This window comes from Triturus cristatus, chromosome 9, assembly GCF_964204655.1.
Source record: "Triturus cristatus chromosome 9, aTriCri1.1, whole genome shotgun sequence".
Taxonomy (NCBI): Eukaryota; Metazoa; Chordata; class Amphibia; order Caudata; family Salamandridae; genus Triturus; species Triturus cristatus.
This window is the reverse complement of record NC_140592.1, coordinates 323,180,263-323,205,119: the sequence shown is the minus strand read 5'-3', so window position 1 is coordinate 323,205,119 and position 24,857 is coordinate 323,180,263. Positions and strand designations below refer to the sequence as shown.

General features: G+C 46.1%; 1 protein-coding gene across 2 annotated transcripts in view; it reads right to left on the bottom strand.

The window, feature by feature from the left end:
• The window catches only part of MST1 (macrophage stimulating 1), a 272,117-nt gene that overhangs the window by 214,457 nt on the left and 32,803 nt on the right, over positions 1–24,857 (bottom strand). For both annotated transcript variants that reach the window (XM_085625043.1, XM_085625044.1), the window contains exon 3: positions 17,686–17,830. In XM_085625043.1, the coding sequence (XP_085481169.1) occupies positions 17,686–17,830 (145 nt within the window). The remainder of the gene's footprint in view (positions 1–17,685; positions 17,831–24,857) is intronic.

Sequence of the window (24,857 nt, the reverse complement as noted above, 5' to 3'; positions counted from 1 at the left end):
CGAATGTTGGAGCGGCAATTTGAATTGGCAGGCAATCTGCGATGTTGTCAAAGGTCGTACGTTGCAGTAGATCTTTCGCGGCTGCGCAGAAATCCCATTCCGCCATGATACCTTTTTGCGTTGCATCCGCCATTGCTCTACTGCCTGAACAATCGAGTTCATGGCTTTCAAGATACTCCATTACCTGTTGGATGTCGGGAGCGATTGTTGGAATGTTGGCAAGGCATACATCCATTCGCCAGTCGAATGGGCAAGTTTTGCAATAGAAAGATGGTTGGACGCACATTGGATATGTGTAAATAAATGTCATGTTGTAGCTGGCTCCGATAATAGATAGAGGCAGGCAGCCGAAAAGTAGTTCAATTTTTTCACGGTGTTGATGTAGCTGCGCATGGAGGCGTATTCTGTTGGAGATGCTTGTTACCACAGGGAGCGCAGTCATTTTTTACAAGCAAAAATAGTAGTAGGATGGCCGCAAAGAGAGCGAGAATTTTGAGCACTGTTCCTGTTATTCCAGAGATGATCGAGTGAATGAAGTGTGGTATTATACCAAAAACTGTTTGAAAGGCTGTGAGAAGGCAAGAGGAGATCGTATTAAAAAAGTGTGCCAGACCTTGAGTGTGAGATGTGTTGAAAATTGGGTAACAATTCACAAAGTGTAATGGGAGGTTCGAATTTAAAAGGGACTGTATTTTACTGGAAGTTCGTGCTATCTGCAGGCGATACATTTCTTTTGCAGAAGTGAGGGACACTTCTGCTCTGAAGAAAAGCGCTTTAGTTTGGTTAGTTCAATTAAATCTGTTTGCAAAGTAGGGATTCAAGGCCAAGTTGACGCGTGGGAGTTATTTTTTGAGGGTGGGAGTAGACATTGCCACAGGAAGTTACTCGGTTTGAAACAGTAAGGACATACGGTATGCCACCTCACATTCCGTAGTAGTGCATGTTATTGACAAGCAGACAACTGCCGTCAGAAAGCTGTGTGAATGTTGGTGTGATTGTGGGAGTTGGCGTGCTTTCAAGAAAGCATGCAAGATTGGGGGCTGTAAGGTCAGAAGCGTCGTGCAGTTGGAAATTCTTACATAGTAATGAATGACTGCCATTGTGGTCACAGTTTGCACCTGTGAGAAAAACTTCTGTATGCTCTTTAAGAGAGCGATATGTAAATGGGAGAAACCTCTGCTCGTGAATAAACGCGCTACCTTATATAATCGCAGACAACATGACAAACAACATGTACACTTATCAGACACAACGACACTACGTACTGTGGGAACCGTGGCTAGCCGTGTACACAAAGCAAACATGGCATAGCACCTCTGTTACACAATGCAGAATGCGGGGAGAGATGGGAGGAAAGTATGTGCAAAGGTGGCAAGTGATTCTCGATTATAAAAGTATACAATGGAAAGTATTGAAGGGATGTTGCGGACAGACTTGAGTATGCAGAGCACACACATGTACATGTTAACATACACTGATGGTCTATTGAGTGAAGTAGATAGTGGACGGAACCATAATAGTACAGTTAGTAGGGAATATTTCGAAAACATAGCGCGTACGTGCCCATTGCCCCCCCCCCCCCAAAAAATCTTTAGCATAGTGGGCTGGCTCGGCGTACGCAAGGCTAGCGTAGGGGTATGAATAAAAGGCACGTTTCGCTGGGTGTGGTTCTCTTCCGGAATGGCGAACATGTCTGCCAGGTCTGCGCAGCTTACATCGCCACAAGGTTGACCTCGTGAGTGAAGGTGGCTGCGTGAATGATGCTCTCAGCCTGCTGGTACTCAGAAACCGCTGTGGCCGCTGCGACGCACATATGCCCCACAGTTCACCTTTCGCTACCTCATTATGTGAAAGAGGGCCCACCACGTGCCGGCGGAAGCTCCTCGGGCAAGGTCTGCGAGGTTGGAAGGTTCCTCAGATCAACGCTTGCTACCGCGACACAGGCACCCAGCGTTCAGTTTGAGGCCCAGCAGCATGGAGTGCTCTGTATACCACTAACACAGTAGTCGAACAGGTACCAACAGTGGAACGGTGTCTTGATCCCACAATGGAGGATGTTTGAACTGCATCGGAGAGTGGAGATGGAGGTACTCCCTTGGAGCAGGTGCAACCATCTCTAGGTCACAATAGTGGAACGGTGTATTGATTCCAGAATGGACGATGTCCGATATTACTTGCAAGTGGGTTTTCACAGAACTCCTGTTCACGTGCATCAGACTCTGTGCTTCCGTAGGTAATTGCTGCACATGATTATTGGGCTTCGCTGACTGCAGTGGCTGGAGTACACCGCGCTATAGCATGTCGGAACAGTGGAACGTGGTCTTGATCCCAGAATGGACGATGTTAGAACTGCATCTGAGAGTGCAGATGAAGGTACTCCCTTTGACCAGGTGTAATCAACTCTAGGTCACAACAGTGGAACGGTGTCTTGATCCCAGAATGGACGATGTCCGATATTACCTGCTGCTGGGTTTTCAGAGAACTCCCTCCGTTGAGGTGCATCAGACTCTGTGCTTCTGTTGCTAATTGCTGCACATGATTATTTGGCTTGGCTGACTGTGGTGGCTGGAGTACACCGCGGAACAGCAGGTCCGAACAGTGAAACGGGGTCTTGATCCCACAATGGACTATGTAAGAACTGCATCTGAGAGTGGAGCTAAAGGTACTCCCTTCGACCAGGTGCTACCAAACTTTAGGAGACAACAGTGGAACGGTGTCTTGATCCCACAATGGACTATGTTAGAACTGCAGCTGAGAGTGGAGATGAAGGTACTCCCTTCCACCAGGTGCAACCAACTCTAGGTCCCAACAGTGGAACGGTATCTTGATCCCACAATGGACGATGTTAGAACTGCATCGGAGAGTGGAGATGAAAGTACTCCCTTCAAACAGGTGCAATCAACTCTAGGTTCTAACAGTGGAAAGGTGTCTTGATCCCACAATGGACGTTGTTAGAACTGCATCTGAGAGTGGAGATGAAGATACTCTCTTTGAACAGGTGCAATCAACTCTAGGTCCTAACAGTGGAACGGTGTCTTGATCCCACAATGGACGTTGTTAGAACTGCATCTGAGAGTGGAGATGAAGGTACTCCCTTCGACCAGATGCAACCAAATCTAGGTCCTAACAGTGGAACGATGTCTTGATCCCACAATGGACGATGTTAGAACTGCTTCTGAGAGTGGAGATGAAGGTACTCCCTTTGACCAGGTGCTACCAACTCTAGGTACCAATAGTGGAACGGTGTCTTGATCCCACAATGGATGGTGTCCGATATTAACTGCTGCTTGCTTTTCACAGAACTGTTTCCGTTGAGGTGCATCAGTGTCTGTGCTTCCATAGTTAACTGCTGCACATGATTATTGGGCTTGGTTGACTGTAGTCGGAGGACTGTACCGCGGTACAGAAGGTCCGAACAGTGAAACAGGGTCTTGATTATATGATTGAGGATGTCAGAAGTTAAAGTCTGTGATGATTTCTGTGTACCCCCTCCGACCAGGTGCAACCAACTCCGTGCATCTGAATCCAACGGCACGTGGCTGTGAGGTGTTAATGACTACTGCCTCTGGCTTACACTGCAGTCAGCAGAGCTCACAATTCAGATCGAGTGGTGATTGTTTAATTACAACATTCAGTAGGCAACTAACTACAACGTCTTGAAATATACAGAATATTCTTTTAGTATATTTGCTTGAAGATTTTTTTTTTAGATGAGTTATATTTTTAGTACAATGGTGAAATTCATCTTGCAAGTTCAAAGGAACACTGAATAGTCTACACTGTGGACAGTAGAAATCGCAATTCGAATTGTTTTGATTTATTTATTGCAGAGTTTTCTGTAATTTATGTTGTTGTATTTTGGGAAGAGGAAGTGAGAAAAAGTATTAATGGAGGTCTGTGTGACTAATGCCTTCAATTTACACTGCAGACAGCAGTGTTCACAATTCAGATCGAGTTGGTATTGTAGATGACACAGTCCTGTAGGAAAATACATTGCTGCAGTGCGCTATGTCCGCACCATGCATACGCGTCACTGCAGGATCCGCACACGCTTTTTCTTGCTTCGCGTACGACAAACTGTGTAGCTCAAGTCCACCTTACGTAGCTGTGGGTCTTTGCTGACCGCTCTCTCTGGCCTACACTGCAGACAGCAGTGTTCACAATTGAGATCGAGTCGCTATTGCGGATGATGCAGTGTTGATGGCAACAGACATAGCTGCTAGTACGGCCCGCTCGCAGCACGCTTCATCGCTGGCTGTGCACATGCTGAATGCTTTTGATGAGGCTATCTGAGTGCTCTAGAACTGCTGGACACTTTATGATACAATCTTTTTGTGTATTATTTCAGATCTATTGCCTGTGTCTGAATATAGCACAAGTTGTGGTTCTTTTACATCTACTGTCTCTACCTTACTGCAGCACAAACTATTGACTCTTTTATTATCGAATCACTGTGTGTGATCCAATGATTACTGTTGTAGTTGATGCTAGCAGCAACCATTCTCTGAGGGCTGGTGTACACTCACCCCACACGCACAGACGTCACTGGATATGTGACCCTGGTAATAAAAAGGAGTTGAGCGCATGTGCCCGTACCCAGTTCCACTATCTATCTGTGTCCGTGTGTTCATTATCTATGGATGATAGTGCCCCTGGGCCGTACCACATTACATTGTACTGTGGATAGCGTATGAAGCATGTTACCTCTGGCAGTGGAGAAAACTTTGGTTATGTAAGTTTTAGGTGTGTGCCTATCACAGGTGGAAGGCTACTTTACAGACCATGAATATTGATGAAGATGATGGTTGCATGTTGTGTGTAGTGTAAGATATGTGTTTATAGCAAAACGTTTTCAAAAAAGCTCTCCAAGCAGAAGAGGTGTGTCTCATCAAATGCTGTAGAGCGAATGACTAAAATGGGTGGCGTTTTCCAACTGGTAGAATGGGAAATGTTATGAACCAATCAAATGCTTTTTTTTAAGGTCACATGGCAATCGCGCACTCAGGAGACCGCACCCGACGCGATTTTGAGGAAATATATTTACTATTAATACAAGTTTATCACAGTTAGAAATATACAAATGTTTAAAATATTTTAGATTATCGCTTGCTCTCATATACACTTTAAAGTTATGTAGATATAGTTTTCAGACACAAAAAAAATGAGGGAATGGCGTACCCGGCACGGCACCATACGTCTATGACGTAACACAGGGCCTGGCAGTGTGCAGTCGTCGCATACGCAACGTGCAGTGGGCGCGACCCCATACGTACATGACGTAACGCGCGGCTTGGTATTGCGTACCCGTCGCATACCAAAGTAGCAGCTGGCGCGACCTCATACGTATATGTTCTTACGCGGGACGTGGTGCTACGAACTCGTCGGATACGAAATGCTCATCATTTCAATATGGCGGATAGGATTCGCGTGCTGATGGAGCTTGTTAGACTACCAGTACGGGACACTAGTTTTCTCAGAAAAAAAAAAAATCAATACTTTTTTTTTTTTTACACTTCCCTCAGCTAGGAGTCCTGCTTGCGTGCTAGAGACACTGTCCGGACGTAGGGTTTGTATGGTACACTGGGCCTTGCAATACTCAGAGATCAAAGAGTTTGGTGCGGTCTGCCCACCGGATGACAGGGTCGTGTAGGGTCAACCAAGGCATGCCCAGAATCAGACGGAAGTGTGGTGCATCGAGAAGGTCGAACTGAATGGTTTCGTAGTGGTTCTCCCCTACTCTCATAGTAAGAGGGACGGTATGGTATCTGACCAGTCCAGACATCAATGTCTTTCCGTCCACTGCTTTGACTATTTCAGGTGTTTTCTTACGGCACCTTGATATTCCAGGGGTATTGTTGGTCGATGAAGTTTCCTGTGGCGCCAGAATCTAGAAGAGCAGACACGCCTAGGGGGGTGTTGTCAGTGACCCATAGTGTAACGTACACGTTCATGTGAGCTACAGAAGGCTGAATGGTGTTTGCAAGAGCTGAGGAGATCGTTTCTGGTCCAGAACCCAATGCAGCGGTCCCATCCTGTCTTGGGTTTCTTAGTTTTCTGCCTCCTGCGGAGATGTAGCGGCTTGCATCATTAGGGTGTTTGACCGTTCTGTTAGCTTTGCTCTTGCTCGACACTCCCTGATAAAGTGTCCACTTTTCCCACAATAGAGACAAAGTTTTTGCTGCCGCCTTCTCTCTCTTTCTTCGGTGGTGAGCGGGCCGCGAACTCCACCTATTTGCATCGGTTCGGTCCTTCTACTTGTTTAGGCCGTTCTTCCGGCGTGGGTTTATATCGCGGGAGGAAAAACGGGTGTCGCCTCTGCTCCTATCCCCTTTTCGTTACTGAAGACGGTGATCCAGCTGGACAGTGAGATCGATTAGCTCCTCACAGGTTCGTGGTAACTGTACACCTGGGACAGGACATCTTTTAATTTACCTCTCAGTCCCTGATAGAACAGTGTCATGCGTTTCTCTTGAGGCCAGTTGGTTTCCACCAGAAGACGATTAAACGTGGTGATATAGGACAACAGATCCTGTGACCCCTGCCGTAGGGTGATTAGTTCTCGGTCCAGAGACATCATGTGAGATTTACGACCAAAGAGCTTCCTCATTTCCATACAAAAATCCTGGAAGTTTTGCAGCACTGGATCGTTTCGTTCCATTAAGGGGATGGTCCAGCTAGCGGTGTTCCTCCCATATAGGACATCATGAAGGACGTTTTAGCTGCATTTTCCTGGAACACCGAAGGTTTACAGAGAAAATGTAGCCTACATTGGTTAAGAAAGGTTTCAAACTTTTTGGGGTCCCCATAAAAACGTTCAGGTGGTGCCAGAGGTATGCCATGGTTTTGTATGACATGGACTGCGGGCGCTGACCCATTAGTAGGAAGGGATGCTGCTGGTGCTGAAAAGAACCTGGTACCCGATGACCCATCCCCTGATACTGGTGACGTGGTTGATGCCGGAGGGGGAAGCGTCCAGTCCTTGATGTACGAGCCCTTCCCTGTGCCTTTCCTAGATGAGCTGGCTACCTCCCTGCGCAATGTACCCATTTCCTTTTTAAGTTCCTGGTTCTCTAAGCAAGAGGTATGGACCTCCTGCTTCAGAGCCGCAAAGCTCTCCAAAACCGAGGTCAAAACCACATTAGTGTCCATCGTTCCAGGCTGGGCAACTAACTTGGGCTTGAGAATCTGTCAGGCTGTTAGTAGCAGAGGATCAAGAAGCCACTAACCTCAAAAGTCAGCCAGCGGGGACGAAGGCGCGTAGAGAGCCCCCCTCCTCCCCTGGGTGCAACCCCACGCAGAGGGCTACAAACACTACTGCGTAAGGGAGCACTCCGGGGAAAAAGGGAAGAGGAGAAAACAAACACTGATGTTAGAGGGGTATCCTTGACTACGTCTGGTAGTGGAGGGCAGCTCTGCAGTATACCAGATCCCTTGTGGGCGCACTGCATATAATGGAACAACAAGAAAAACAGGTATTAGGCAAAAAGGGACTCAGTTGACTCAATCACTCTGCACACCCCCTGGGAGCCCAAGAGCCCATTACTTACATATCAATAATGTCTTGACTCCAGAAAGCGTAAAATCAAGTGGTAGGAATCCTAAAAGGGGAACTCACAGTGATGTAGAGAAAGGAAATATCTCATACCCAATTCTAATAAGGGGACACGGTGCTGTTTAATGCACTGAGCAACCGTGGAGGAGTGTGAGGTCCAGGATCACTGTTCTAGTCACAGCATGGTTCTTCGAAGACAATGCACCACAGTCTGATCACGTTGTTAGATACACAGACCTCAAATGTCTAACCGGAAGAAAACAAAGAGAGTAGCCGAAAGTCAAGTAGCTACTATGTATAAAAAGTTCTGCACACGGGAAGGGCGCATCGGCGCAGCACTCCCACACACCTAAATACCTGATCGGGCGTCAAATGCCAGCTCGGGTCCCCGGGCTAGCTCCTCGAAGTATTCGCCGTCCTCCTCGGCGCTTTTATAGAAATCTGGACGCGGGCCGTAGTATGCAGGTCTCCTGCCCGCTCGTAGCTCCGCACTCGGGGAAAACAACGATAATCGTAGGTGCTCGTCCTCCGGAGGGGAACACCGTCCGCCTAACGCAGCTTGCTCGAAGGTTAGTAAAGTTTGTCAAGCCCCGCCCCAAGGAAGGGGAGGGGCTTTACAGCCATTGACGATGCAAGACCAGGTTAGAGGGTCTATGTCCCATGGCCTTCTGGGACTTGTAGTATTTCCTGTGTCTCCTGTCCCTCGGTGGCGCCCTGTTCCCTGCTACATCCACCAGACATACACAACCAGGGGAGGAGGGAGTAGGCGACCCACATTCCCCACACCCCCATGTCTGGTCCAAGATCATTACAACTATCATGTTGTAAGTTGGGGGATTAAGTCCCCTTGAAGCTTGAGGGCCCCGGGGGGCGAACTAGCCCACCAGGTACCTCCAGTAAGTGACAGAGCTGCTTTGCAGAGAGGGGGCCCAAGGCCACGCCCCTTTTTACAGCTCTCTGCAATGCAGCTCTGTGGCACTTACTGGAGGTACCTGGTGGGCTAGTTCGTCCCCCAGGGGCCCTCAGGATTCAAGGGGACTTAATCCCCCAACTTACAATGCGCCAGAGGGCCAGTTTGCGCAGTGGTGAAGAGAGGGGGTGGGGCCTGATGTGACAAGTGTGCAAACGCGCCCCATGGCGCATTTTAAGTTGGGGGATTAAGTCTCCTTGAATCCTGAGGGTGTCTGGGGTCCAACTAGCCCACCAGGTACCTCCAGTAAGCACCACAGAGCTGCGTTGCAGAGAGGTGTAAAAAGGGACGTGGCCTCGTACCACCTATCTGCAATGCAGCCCTGGGCGCATACTGGAGGTACCTGGTGGGCTAGTTGGCCCCCAGTATTCAAGGGGAATTGATTCCCCAACTTAGAACGCGCCACAGGGTGCATTTGCAGAGTGATGCACTGAGGGGGCGGGGCCTCCAGCGCAATGCCGTTTTTTTTTGTTGAAGGGAGGCTATATGGCCTCCCTTCTTTTCTAATTTTTTGGGCCCTGAAGACCCCATCCCCAAGGCCTGACCCCTGGCAGTGCACCCGGGACCTGGCCCACCCGGGTTTTTTTTTTTTTAAACAAAGCGCAGGCTTCGCGACCCCATTGTGATTTCCGCCGAAATCTTTTTTTATAAAAATGCTTTTTTTGGCCCTGGGGGTCCTTGTGGAGCAGGCCTAGGGGGTCAGGGTGTTTCTACCCTGTCCCCTTTTCTTGTTTTTCAATTTTTTTTCTACTGTTGGCTGCCAACACTTCCTGGTTTGGAGTGTTGGCAGCCAATCACAGTGAAGCTCGTGGTCGGAAGGGTTCGCGAATCCACCATGGCCATAGATATCGAAACTTTTTCTTTTTTGAATTTCTCAACAGCTACTGAACGGATTCACACCATTTAACAAGAAGGACTGTTTCTGAACCAAGGGCTACCTTTTTGCCAAATTCGGTGTAATTCCGTTCCTCAGTTTGGACTGTAGCTTTGTCTAAAGTATCCTATGGAAATTAACAAGGTGTAAACGCGTTTTGGGACCCTTTTTTCTCGGCCCTCGCTTGTTGAACCACCCCGAAACGTTCAAGACAGGAGCGGGCCACTAGTTTTGAAACTTTCACGAAGATTCGTCAAACGACGCCAAAGTTATTGGGAAAAGAAAATATGCTTTTCCTATAGAAACTAGATCCTACCGCCAGAAGGAAGGGGGACACGGACACACGCACACACACACACACACACACACACACACCCCAGTGGCTTTTGCCACTAGTTAGTTATAATTAGGTCAGTTGTTACATAGGAAAAGAGTTTGTTGTGTTGGTGATAACTTTGGCACTGTTTGATGAATCTCCACAAAGCTTCTTTTTAAAAGGTGCTACTTTTTGACTAGTTTGTGCAGGGAAAGTTTCAAGGTGATGCCTCAAGCAGGGGACGAGAAAAAATGGGTTTTCAAAAATGCAAAGTCCCCATGGATTTTCTATAGACTTCTTTAGACAAGGCTACAACAAAATCTGCAGAACGGAATTACACCAAATTTATCAGAAGCTAGATCCAGGTCCACAGTTTGCGCTTTTGTGATTTGATGTAAATCTGTTCAGTAGTTTTTCAGAAATTAAGGTTAGAAAATAATTGTATATCTGGGTTGTTGGGTCACTGAGAGACTAGCGCGGGAGCGGCAATTTAAAAATAGATCATTGTAATTGGCTGAGGCACCTTAATTTCCAATGGACCATTTCACTCCTGCATAGCGAAAGCTTTGATTGTCTACCAGCAAAAATGAGAAAAATGCTGCTGGCACCATTACAGGACTCTGAGACTCCCCTTACCGGAACTAAAAAAGGACGGGGTAGAGATACCCTAACCCCTAGTCACCATGGGGGGGGACCAAGAGGATTGATCTGTTTCCCTGACCACACTGAAACAGGCAGGGAAACAGATCAAAACACTGCTACTGCCTGGAGGGAGCAGCATTAGGAGCTGCCCCTTGGGGCAGGATCAATTCTGACACATGCTGCATGCAGGGAGCCAACTGGGGCCATGGGGACTTTGGTCTTCTCTCGCAGCCCCCAACAACTATATGGTGGATGCCATGGGTGGGCATCAGGGCACCCACCTTTAACTGTTCCGGGCCCTGGGAGATTGGGCCCCAGGCCCGATAACAGCTCGGGCAAGGGGCTGGGCAGCCTCCCTCCTCTTTAAAAAAGTGGCCCTCGGGGATGGGGTCCCAGGGGTCTAACAATGCTCAGGGAGGGGGCCTGTGTGGCCCCTTCCCATCTAATCAAAATACAAACCACCCTGGGGGATGAGGTCCCAGGGTCTTACAAGGCTTAGAGAAGGGGCCGGGCAGCCCCCCTCTACTTTTTTACTTTTATGTACAGCCCTGAGGAACGGGGTCCCAGGGCCTAAATAGGCTTGGAAGGAGGCTGCACGGCCCTCTTCTTTAATAAAAAAAAATAAAGGCCATGGGGGATGGGGTCCTTAAGGGCCAGGCTCCATGGCCAACCCCCCCCCTGCCACGCACCGTTGAAGGCCATGTGCTGTGTAAGGGTGGCTGCCTTTGGGGGATTTGGCCACAGGGCCGGACCACAGGCTTTAGGTTTAGAAATTGCCCTGGAGGGATGCGTCCCCAGTGGCTATCAAGGCTCAGGAAGGGGGTGCATGTGCCTCCCCCCCTTTAATTAAAAAATGGCCCTGGGGGATGGGGTCCTAAGGCCTTACAAGACTGGGGTGTAGTGCTGCCCTCTCTTTTAACATATGTATGGCCCTGGGGGATTGGCTCTCTAGGGCCTATAGAAGCTTGGAGAGGGACGCCCCCTCCCCATTTAAATTATATGTTTGGCCCTGGAGGATGGGTCCCTAGGGCCAAAGATGCTCAGGCTGTGCTGCCCCCCCCCCCCCTCCCTTTAATGAAAAAAAGAAGGTCCTGGATGATGGGTACCCAGGGCAGGTCCTATAGACAACAACCCCCCCCTCCCCGCCAGACGCAGCTGAAGGACACATGCAGTGTGGTGTTGGCAGCCTGGGGATTGGTCAAAGGGTCTGGCTGCAGGCCAGGTCTTGTTGCCAACCACCCATGGGCGAAGACTGGACGCAGCGTGGGGGTAGGCTGCATACCAGGGGTTGGCTGTCTGTCTGACCAAAGCCATGCACAGCGGGGGGTAGTATTTACCTATGGTAATTGAATATTACGTTACATTTTTTTTAAACCTAGAAATTCACTGAAAAAACCCAAGGTTAAAGTACCATTATAGTTAGGTGAATATATCAGTGGCAAAATTAACGTTTTGTAAAATAAAAATAAAAATCACCAGTTATAGTTAACAGAGCCAACTATAACTTGTGCCCTGCACTGCATATGACCTCACATATTACATAACTCATGACATGTTCTATGACATCACTAATGACATCATCATGGATTCTTTTGTACACATTGCTCTATAAACTGGTACAGCATTAGAGCTCTGCATGCAAGTACGAAATAGCTCAGAAGAACAGAAGACATCATTAATGCTATCAAAGAAAAAACTCCCTTCGGTGTAGAAAGCATGGGTTATGTGCCACATTGACCCTATACTATACAAGTCACAGGTAGCGCAGTTCACATGAACAATCAACCACAGATATATGGGAAACCCTCATTTCATACAGTGTTAAAAGAAATCCAAATTCCTAAAAATACTGAACGTCTGTCCCAAAAGAATGCCCTACTATGGACAGCTTTTATCTGTATCAAACCCCTGACAATCATTGTACTTACATTGAGAAATTAAGCTGATAGGAGTAGAGAAGTGGGTACGGTAAACAGTATTTACTGTAGGGAGAACGTTTACCCTGTCCCAGACTGTTGGCAGACAGTGAAACACATGAGAAATACACTACTGAGCATTACAAAGTATTTGCTAAGATTAGTGGACACCCTACACTATTTATTTAAAATAAGCAACATCTGAAGGTGCTCAAGATAATACTTCCTGCAGCCTTCATGCTGTAGTGAATACTAAACAAACAGCCCATCTTCTGAAGCAAAACAAGCACATCTACATAGCTTGTCAAACAAAAAGAAGGGTTAAGGCACACAGGTCCTGCACTTGTCAGCATGGAGAAGTGAAAGTAAGAGAGAAATGTATAGCGGTGCAACAAACCAGAGATGTGACCCTCCTACTCTATAAAGGAGATCTTAATCCAAAATCCTACAGAGGTGGCTCAGCACTCAGCTTGCAGATCAATTGTACATTTATCGGCATTTTAGTTCATAGTATATATATAGAAATGATAAAACAGTCATCTCAATGAACAAATGTTGTCGTATCTTCTGCCAAAGATTCTTTATTCATCCATTTTTTTCTAAAATCACAAACTGCGAGTGGTAGCCTCTCGCAGTTTGTAATTTTAGAAAAAAAATGGATGAATAGAGAATTTTTGGTAGAAGATACGACGACTACATTTGTTCATTGAGATTACACTGTTTTATCATTTCTCTATATGTGCTATGGATTAAAATGCTGAGATATATATACACAATTGATCTGCAAGCTGAGTGCTCAACCACCTCTGTAGAAACATGTACATAGCTCACCTGGTGGACTCAGTCTTCAATGTTAAGTTGATATTGTCATGCATGCTGAGACCATTCTAATAACTCAAGGTTACCTGCAATACTTTGGGCCTCATTATGATGTGACTCGGAAAGCCTTCGACCACAGGTTACACTTCCGACTGCCACATCACAATACAGGCGGTCGAAAGTGAAACCGGCCGGTCATTCCAGCTGAATGCCAAGGGGCTCAAAGAGCCCGTCGGCCAGTTGTTGGCTTTACCATAATCCCTATGGTCGGTGTTTCCGCCGTCAGGATTACGATGCCGGTTTTGGACTGGCTTTCCTACATGGAAAGCCTATTGGAAGGAGATTTTGAGGGCCCCTAGCAGGGCCCGCTTCTCCCTGCAGCCTCAAGTTGGGGGCCAAGGGGGCACCTATGGTGCCCCCTGTTAATCCCTGCACCGTGTGGCAGGCACCGTGAGGGTAACTTGTGCCATAGCACAAGCTCCCATAGAGAAATGGGAGTATGCGACCGCACCATGGGACTAAGTAAAATGTCGGGACATCGTTTCTGTATAGGGACTGGCCGACCTTCTGTCGACGGTCCCGACTGACCAATTAGGATGCGACCGAACAGTGTTCGGCTGCACTCCTATTCTTTACAGTGGGAGCATGCATTCTGACCAAAATGCATGTTCTCATTGTAAAACGAAGAGGTGCAATTCATCCCTGCACCCAGTGGCAGGTACCTCAAGGTTCCTGACAAGTGGTGCAGGGATCAACAGGGGGGCGCCATAGGTGCCCCCCTGGGCCTCCAAATGGAGGCCGTGCAACCATGGGGGCACTGCTGGGGGCCCCAAACCCAACTTCCGACAGTCTTTATGTGTCGGAAAGGCTGGCACAGAAAGGCTGTCGGAATCCGACATTGTATTCTTTCGGGCAGAAAGAGCCGCCCTTGGGATTACTGAAGTCATTCCGACTGTTGGACAGGCTCTCTGAGCCTGTCAGATGGCAGTCGGAATGACCGGTCAGATTCCTTTCCGACCGACACCATCCAAATTGGTCAGTCGGAAATGAATCTGACTGACTGATTACGATGTTGCAGAAACGGCTTTGACCAACGGTCGTAGACGTTTCCTAACGCATCGTAATCGGCCCACAAGTGCATTTGCATTGTACTAGCGGTGCCTGGGACTGCCAACCTGAGGTTGGTCAGTCGGTCCCGACACCGCAATGGTTCGGTCCACCCAACATCATAATAAGGCACTTAGTGTGTAGTACATATAATCTTTGCCTTGCTGAAAACTTTATTCTGCAGCACCAAAAAAGAAGTTTGTGGAATACAGTAAACACAAATAGTGAACTGTCACCTACACACAAAGTTAATCTTCAATACAAAGATTTATAACATGCTCAATACCTCTACACACCTATGATGCATTAGGAGCACATGCATTCTGTAAACACTTACACCCATTAGCTTGACCCAGGCAATACAAAATTAGGTAGAAACGTACTACAGTAGCTACCCACCAGTATGTAAACTATGAAACAAACCAGCACTCTCAATGGATGATGTCATTAGTGATGTCATCAATAATATCATTTGAGGTGTCATGAGTGATGTCATAGAACAGGTCATGAGTGATGTAATATGTGCGGTAATCAGCAGGGCATGGTGGGAGCGCAAGTTATAGTTTGCTCTGCTAACTATAACTGGGAATTTAAATTACGCCATGTTTAATTATGTTTTTTATATACAAAAAAGTCAATATATTCAATTTAAAAATAAATATATATGTTTTAAATATTTAACATATATACATTTTATGAAAAAATATATATCATACAATTAACATCTTAACATAAAATTAAAATGCATTAAAATAAAAAAATTCTTAAGTATTAATCTGCATATCATTAAAATATTTACCATATATATTAAAATGTAAGTGTAAATTCTATCAAAATCTACCCACCCTAAGCCCCATAAAACTCAATATCCTACTACTAAAAAAACCTTTAAAAAAACGCATTAATATACATAATAACTCAAAACACAAACTTCCAAATTTTCATTGATAAATACATTACTAAAAAAATGTTTTATATTTACAAGTAAGGCTCCCGGTTTTATGGTATTTATTTTCGGACCATTTCCGTCTGTATTTATCCATATTTATTTTGTACTTTACGTATAAATGAAGTTGTAAAACTGTACATTTCCAGATCTATTTAACTGATAGATGCGCACTCATACTTTGATGTCTGTCGGTTTTTAAGCTATTTAAGATGCCAAATATTACATAACAGTACATCCACTGGTATATACTAGCATTATACCATAAATGTATGTTGACATGTGCTGTTATTTAAAGAAATTTCATCCAGTTTTTCAATTTCCCTTGCTGTCCATCTGCTCAGCTGCTGGCCTATAGTTCATGAAAGACTGCATGGAGAATCACTTAAAAGAAGCACAATTTTCTGTATTTATCCACTTTAAAAAATAAATGCAGACAGAAAACACGTTGCTTTCTGTCTGTATTTATCTGTAAAAATCCGTAAAAACGGAAAACAGAGAGCCTTGTTTATAAGATACAAACACACTAAATACACTACATACTAATTAACACTTACAAACGATATTACATACAGTGATATTTTCACCATCGCTATTTTTTTTACAATATTAAAACCAATACTCAAAACGATAATTTTAGTTTCATGATTCCTGTCGAAGATATTTTTGATGCCTTGAAATTCTTGACATGATGCTGTTGTATCACTGTATTTTGTTTCCGGTATCCTGTCCAAACACTAAGTCTTCCTGCCTTGTTAAATGCATACACCGGAGCCAGGAGTAATTTAGAAATACCTACAAGCAAGGCACTTCCAGACTTCAGTCTTGTACCATTGTCCTGAAGTCCGTGGCAGGAATAAAATGTTTTATACCTCTTAAGTGTTTCAAATAGTACTGTTTGTTTTAGTTGTAGTGTTTATGTGAGCTTGAAGGTTCAAATTTGTTTATGAAGTTTGAAGCCAAGTAGATTTCCCAGTCACAATATTCTATGTGACATATAATTCTGTGACAGTCAATCCAAGATTGAATTGGGAAGGAGCTCTCTGGAGGAGAGGAGAATAGCAACTCTTTCTTTATATGGTTAAGCTTTAGGTGGTGAAAGGCCACCAAGGACTGAAAACCCTCTAGCATGTGATACATTCAGGCATTTCTTAGAACAGTGGTTAGAGGTTGTATTTATAGGTTAACCTGGGAGAGGACTACGCCTTGAAACATACTCTGACTCCAGATGTGTACAGTGAGAACTTCTGATTCAGTTTTATATGCTGGGAGAAAATTTCAAGTTATGAGGTTAATCAACACAGGACAGATCCTGTCATTCCTATTCGGTCACACAGCATGTGCATGAGTGAGTTGTGGTTAACCACACAGAAGGTGACAGACAGAAGGATGAGAAGACATAAATCTCCATTCAAATAAGCATAGTTCATCATCAAGTATCTGAAGAATGGTTGCTTCTAAGCTATGCCTTGCTCTGAATCCTGTTTGGAAATCACTGGCAAGGCATTGCCCCCAGTAAATGAATGGACCTTTCAAAGTATTTTGGTTAGGGCAGGGGGTAGTTATTACTGGATGGAAGTTGTTGTGATCCTCAGGGTCTGCTGCAGTTTTGTTTTAGGAGTGTTGTGACTTGCCCTAGTTTAAAGCAATCTGGGTTTCACCTTGTGATAGACATGGGCTCATCAGGCCTGTCCAGTACGTGGAGATATGGTTTCATTTCTAACAGGTTTGAGACATCTTACATGCTTCTAATACAGTAGGGCAGAGAAGCATTTAGATGGGCCAGTCTATGCAAGAGGCATCATGGGCACTGGCAAGAGGGTTGATTGGAGCTAATATGTATATTGTAATGTTTATGAAGGGCACCAAATAAGCAGCTGGCATCTTAATTTTGGATTCAGATTTTTAATAAGTAATCTGCCATTCTCTGTTTTAATTTTAACTTGTTAAAAACGAAATGTTGCTCTGCATGTGGATGCAGGAGCTCTTGTTTGCCATCATATTGGTCATAATTCAGTAGGCAATGCATATTAAATTGGCATGGATGATAGATCATGCCAAAATGTTGTTCCTCATCATTCTGCTAGGCTTCCTCCTAGGTCTCAAGTATCTGAAGAGGAAACTGGGCTGTAATATTTAGAGAGATTTAAGAGGCAACATAGGGATCACCCCACTTAAGAATTCTGCATCAAAGTCTCTGTGGTTGACACGGCCGACATAGTCACTAATGAGGTCAATGAGATGGTGGCTGATGAAGTTGGAGGCATCACGAAGGAGGCTATTGATGAGGAGGCTGTGATTGAGAAGGACTACTGACAGTGTCATTGAAAAGGACAACATGCTGCAGGATTGAACTTCTAATGATGGAGAAATTACATAGGTAAAAGTCTTACTTATTCATTAACACTTTTTAAGTCAACTTGGCACGGTGAGCAATCCAATCTACCGATCAGCAAAAAGGTGTCCTTACAGATAGGGCAGCCCACCGATTACCCCCCCCCCCCCATGCTACCCCTTAAGCCAGCAGGAGGGACAATACATACCTGCAGTCCATTATACCGTTGCAGCGCGTGGCACACTCTTCCACCGAGACAGACAGCTTGTCATTTAGGGTCTCTATGCTGTCGACAAGGTGTCCCAGCAGCATTGCTTTTGATCTCTGGAAGTCGTTCAGAGGACTCCGCTGGCCTAGAGGCAAAGCAAGTGCACAAATTAATTGTAGAAAGAATTACACGTTTTAAATCAAGCCTGTTTGGAGGTTTGAATATTCATTTCCGCGAGAACGTTTAAACTGAGTAGAGGGAATGGAAAAAGAACAAGCTTAGGGCTGCCCTCTTTAATACCTTTGATCACAGCCTATTCTCATCAAAATCCATCTCCGCCCTGGAGGTCATACTCACAAAATTGTGCATAATAGAGGATTTGGCATTTTTCTAAACAGGACGATACAAAGTCGCTAATTTCAAAGATGGTTTACAGAAACGCGGGAGGGCTCTTGAAACAAACCAATTTTACAAAATTTCCCTAGCTATGAAGTGATTTCCTATAGCCATTAAAGTACTCTGTATGATCCAGTGATGCACAAAATAATGTACATGTTACCGGAGAAAGTATATGGACATGAAAAGTACCACCAAAGTATTGCCCATCTCAACTGATGTACAAGAAGAAAAGGGACTGATACATTGATATGCATCAGTGTCTCAAAAGAAGAAATCATACCAATCTTTCAGCCAGATACAAGGCACAAATCAATCTCATTCACAATACTGGAGAATATCTCCATCTTGGAAAACACTGAATGAAAAAGTGAGAAATCCAATAAGTTTGGATGAATGCATTTGAAACGCTTGTCTTGTAGGCGGTGAAACATGAAGAGAAAAAAAACTGGCAATATATATATTTAACAAAGCGTAAAGATTTTAATTTGTTATGTAAAAGCAAAGAGGTTGTACTGAATATAGACACCAACAATATTGTGGTACAAGACAATCGAAGACAGACGATCGAGGGACAACATATCAACAGATATGTATAGATTTACAAGCCTAACACATCTAAGTACCTTAAAAATGTATGTACTGCATAGGTGCATATGTGTGGAATTAGGTATAAAAGAAGTCTAGACATACTTACCTATCAATATTTTTTTGCAGCAATATTTTGTCCTTAATACTCTGTCTCACCGATTATGTGAGTTCGATATTCTGGGTACGCACCAAAGAAAGAAATTTCAAATCAGTTTAATAGGAAGTTATGAAATGCCTGTTTACATTGTAAATAATCCAAGTGACTATACAGATGATGTACGGGGGCATGGCTCTAGACACGGACATAAATAGCTGCTAACTGATGAGCTCTGTGATCCGGAGCATTCTGGGAGATGATGGCGGGAAGTTAACAGCCGCAGGATCCTCATCTGTGCCGGCTCCCACTGCTTTGGCAGATTCCACTGGTACACTGGCTCCGATACAAAGGTGCAGGATTTTATTTTATTTTCAAAGCAGTCTCTACAGTTCATTTGCCAATAGACTGATTTCTGACTAGAGGATTGGGTCAGGGTCTGACATCTCGGATGGAGACATCAGCTGGTGGAGAATTGTGCAAAAACGGGTTCCTGATTTCTTGGAAGGAGGGCTTCTTGAGAGGCGCTCTACTGGGTCCTCATTTGTGACGCCACGGGGGGGGGGGCCTGGACCGTCCTACAGCACACCAGCTGCCCTCTTCACAACTGTCACAGCACTGCTGACCTCAGGCATGCCGCTCAACTTCACTTTTTTGCTCTTCGTCTCCTGCCTTGGCAATGCCCTCGGGTAAACCCTCCGGCATATCCTCTTGCCAGCTACTCATCATGTCCACTCCCCTAGCAATATCTACCACCTCGGCTACTGTGGCAACCCCCGTCTGCCACCGGATACTACAATGAATAACATCTTCCAGGAGAAACTGCGGTAGGTCGCTGGATGGGAAGGCATGGACTCCAAGATATCGGACCTCACTTTTGAGACCAAATCCATACAATCCAACATTGCAGGCTTTCAGGACAAGGTGGAGGGGGTGGAGCGTCGTATCTTGACTGTGAAAGAACGTCTCAATTGCATCCTGGATCGAGACCAGGAACTGTGGCACCTGCGGAACAAGCTAACGGACCTGGAAGATAGAAGCCAAAGGGACAATGTCAGTTTTGAGCAGAGGGCTCAGATGTTAGGGGATTCCTCCGGGACCTAATCCCCATGGTCACGGGGCTTACCTTACCTCCCCTGGGAATACAGCAGGCTCACCATTTGGCCCCCCCCTGGCCACATCGGAGAGGGTACGCCCTCCTATTGCCTGCTTTCTCCATCATGAAAAGGTACGACAACTCACGACTGCAGCCCATTCCCATGGTCCATATGCCTATGAGGGGCATGAGATTTGCATAGCTGCCGACTTCTCTCGGGAGACCAACGATAAGACAAAGGCCTTCCTAGCTTTGCAGCTCCAACTGCGGAAACTGGGCATCAAGGTTGGACTGTTCGAGCCTGCCCACATGTGGGTCACAAAGTATGGAAGGTCAAAGGACTTTTTGACCCGGGGGCACTGTCCTGGATAGTCTCTCTGAACAAGAGAAGGACTTCACACCTTTGAACTCATCTGCTGAACCCCACCATTCAGGCAAATCCTCCCCACCACATCTGGAGGGCATCGGAGTCCCAATGAGGGTCACAACCGGGCCAGGGAGCCGGACCACCTGGCTGGTTCCCAGGATGGCAAGAATATGTCCCTCAAAGTGGTGGCTGCTCTTACTCAGGACAGGGTCCTAGACAAATCCCATTCTGTGCTGAAACCCAATCAGCATGGCGTTTGAGACACACTCTTACTTGCCATGCTTGTTGTTCTTTTGCTGCAGCTGCTACACAGAGGCTTCTGGCACCCTCAGGATGGACGGCTGAGTATAATACGATTGTCTGCATGCCTCCAACCTGCTCTGTATAAACACTGTACCGTATTATGCCTATTCATGTTCAGTTGTATTTGCAGTGTTTTGCTATGCTTTGCCGTGTTCTATGTTTTGCGATGCTCCACTTTGCCGAACAGCTTGTTGTCGTTTCAAACACCGCTGTTTTACTTATTGCTGCTGTTACACCTCAGTTATGCCCCTGGTGTCGCCCCTTGGGTCATGGGCCTTTTAACAGATGCTCTCCCTCTCTATGTCCAGCCCCACAGCTCTGTCACTGACCTCACTCATTAACACTTGCTCTATCTGCCCCTCTCTGCGGGACATCTTGCACTCACAGGCTTAAATCCGTGGAACACAGTCACCGACTTCCCCTGAGGCTCCTGTTCATGGTTCCATATCGGTTTATTTCTGCTCCCGCCCTCCCATCTTTCTCTTTCTCTTGCCCGTCCTTTTCTCCTGGTCTTTATTTCTTTTCTCTTTCTGCTCTTAATTTTAGCATTTAGCAATTGCACCCGCGGCGGTGGCTCCTCCATAATGGCAGAGGAGCGTCACCCCACTGATCAAAGCCAGCAGTTAAAAAATAAAATGATAATTAAACAATATTATCATTTTATTTTTTAAGTGACTGGCTGAGCTAATCATGTGTAAGTAGGGACGGGGCATGGCAAGGAGGAGGAGTGGTGAGCACTGTAAGTGCGCTTGTTGGTTTGGCTGGCAATCTTAGGCTGGCAAAACAAACATGCGCACTTAGGTTCCTCCAACCTAGCTGTATTCTACAGCCGGGTAAAGAAAAGGCACAGACTCCCCGTGCCTGAGCGAGCATCAAACCAGTCTGCCCAGGCCAATCCAGACGTTGCTCTCATAACATGACAGCAGTGATTGGATTGGATGGGGATTCTGTCCCAGGGACTTCCAGGAGCGGCAAGAGAGCAGAGGAGCACTGAGGTGCTGAACAGAATAAGGTAGGTCTTTTTTATAAAAAAATCGTTTTAATCCATTCCCTGCCACTGAATATTTGCAGCCGCAACTGTGAATCTTCTTCAAGTTACCTGCCCCTTCCCTCGCCAGAGGGGCTCCAAGTTTTCTTTTTTCCCTTTTCTTCCCCCTTTTTTCAATTTCTTTTCTACCTTCTTTTTTTTCTCTCATCTATTTCTTATCCTGCTCTCTTCTGTCCCTTCTCTCTGCCCCTCCACACCACCCCTAGACGCCCCCTTGTCACGATGGCCAACATTACTCAACTGCCCCGCTTATACATGCAAATCATCTCATGGAAGGTTAATGGCTTGACACATTTTATAAAATGTAAGAAGGTGTTATCCAAACTGAAGTCTAAATGAGTTGACGTGGCCCTCCTCTAAGAAATCCACCTCTCCCGTGACTGGATGGGACACAGCAGTTACCCAGCAGCACCGGCAAACGGCCCCGGGATACCTAGGAAATGCGGCATCGCAATTCTTCTACACAGATCCTTACCTTTCACTATCCTTAAGACATTGATGGATCCGGATGGCTGCTATGCTTTTGCTAACTTCGGCTTGGCGGGCGGACACTTCATGTCAGCTCGGTGAACGCATCTACGAGATCTAAGAGACGATTTTTTTCTCCAGCTCAACCATCTCCTCACGGAAATCGGGACCTCCCACCATGTTATATGATGAGATTGAAACTTGGCACCGGACACGGTACTCCACTGCACTGGCCCACTGGATGTAGGCAATAACGCGGATCTAGCCATCCATGGGGATGTAACTTCGGACCATAGCCTCCTGGATCTCTGGCAACTCTCACACTCCGAGGACTGGGAGTATACTTTTCTTTAATTGCCTGTGCATGGTACTTAGTCCCACCTGGACTACTTCTTGGTCTCCCAGCCAGTGGTTGTCCTCTCTTGGAATTCCAGGATCCTGGAGGGTGCGCTTACCGAGCCTGTTCTCCCTTTCCGTGCCTGGCTGTAAGCCATCTCGCACTACTGTACTCCTGAGAACAAGTCTCAGCTCTGATTCAATGTTTCCATTTAACTGGAACATAACAGGGCATCTGTCAGTTCACACCTGGTGTCATGGGCAGCCGCTAAAGCAGCTATCCGCAACCAGCTCATGAGAGGTGTGGCCCTTGTCGATGCCCAGAGTACGGCCAACAGAGGGCCCTGGAGGACGAGATTACGTCCATAACACGCCTCTACACTGACAACCTCTTATCCCCTTTTCGTCACCGCTTGTAGAAAGCCTGCATGAACCTCAACGCCCTGTTCACCTCTAAAGCCAAGTATGCACTTCAACAACTTAAAGGTCATCACTACGAGCAAGGCGGGACGGTTGTTGGCAGCCCAACTGTGCCAATAGAAGGCGGCGCTTGCCACCCCGACCATTATATCCACAGATGGCACTATCCTCACTCGTCCACAAGTCATGGTCAACAGTTTTACAGAATTCTACCGGGCCCTGTAGAGGCATTTTTCGATAGTGTGCCCCTCCCCAGCCTCAATGACCCAGGCAGGGACTTACTAAAGGGGGAAATTAATAAAACAGATTGTAAAGTCCATTACTAGACTCACTTATCACAAGGCCCCTAGAGAAGACCGCTTCCCTACAGTGTTTTATAAGTGGGATGGCAAGGATGTTGTGGACTCCCTCTAGGAGGCCTTTTTCATGAGGCCGATCAAAAAAGGATCCCTCAGCTCCTTCTCCAATAGGCAGTAATAGCAGTTCTTCCTGAGCCGGGAAGAGACCCTCAACTCTGTGGGAGCTACAGGCTCATCTCCCTGCTTAACAGGGACATCAAAATACTTCCCGGGGTGCTGGCAGCTCGCCTCCAAGCGTTTATCCCACCATGCACAGGTGGGGTTCGTCCCCGGTCACTTGCTCATGCCCTGTGGTCGACAGCCAGGGATCTACAGGATGATGCCCCTGTCAACCTTGTTTTTCCTTCTTGTCCTGGAACCCCTTGCGGTCTCTCTTCGCCAATTCCTGCACCTCACCGGTATTACTATCCCCAGTGGGACGTCTACTGTTCTCTATGCCGATGACATATTACTCAGCCTTTCGAACCGCTCTCGTTCTCTCCCAGCCCTCATGGACATCCTCGCTGGCTTTGCGGTGCTCTCGGGGTATCAGGTTGACTGGGAAAAAAGCGAGGTGCTACCCATGTCACAAGTGACCACCAGTGCGGCAGTATTTGTTTACACCTTCCAATGGAAGTCCTTGTGCCTTAAGTACCTAGCGGTCTACATATACCAATGACTGGACCGCATAGTGACAGATAATCTCAATCCTCTTCTGGTGCATATGAAGTTGGTCTTCGAGCTCCTTGTAGGTCTACACTATAGCCAGCATATAGCGAGGGTTGGAGTGTATTACGCATATTATGTGACCCAGATTTCACTTCATGACCATGCTATAAGACTTACCGATTTAATCTTTTGCAATGCGGTGGCAATTATGGACATATGTCACCCCTCTTTACTTTAGCCCACCCCATTGCCCCCTCCCCCCTCACATGTTGTTGTTGTTACAAGTTTAGGATTTAAATACATGGCTTTTGATCTCTCACCTTGACAAGGAGGTAATAGAATAGTTTGCTTCAAGTACATGCACATATAGGGGGGCAGCCCAGGCATGTATGTGTACAGGTATGCTAGCAGTACAGATTATATTTTATGCGTGGGCTCCTTTTGTTGTTATATCTAATGCTGTATGCACAAGTATTTCAATTTTACTGACTGTTAAGGAGTCATGTGTGCCACCATGATTAATCCGTTTTCCTATTACATGCAATGTATGCTTTTGTAAGAAACATGTAAGCTTCTCATATGAATGTTATGCTTTAAGAAACATAATCTAATAAACAGATCAAACAAAATAAAATTGAAGTTGGTCTTCAAGAGGTGGGTGTTATGACCCTGTATGCGCAGCGTAATCTTGTACTACATAGGTCTAATTAAAGGCAGAATTGGTATGCAATATATCACCCAGTATGTTTGAAGGGTCACTCATCCTGCCTAGGTTTGTATGAGACCAGTTACCAAACTACATCTACCAGGAAGTATTGCGGCAAATGAAGCTGGGTCTTGACATTTTCCTGTTCGACGCCCAACATGGATTCCTCACTACATAAGGCTAAACTGTTTCTATGTTTAGGACTGCTGTTTGCAAAGCCGGCAAGGCATGTGGTTCCGTTGTGCGCTCTCCACCTCAGAAGCAGTTACTTCCCATTGGTGCGTGCGATGCCGAGCCGCTATGCTTAAATCCTGAAGGCGTTTCTCACTAGTGCAAGGTG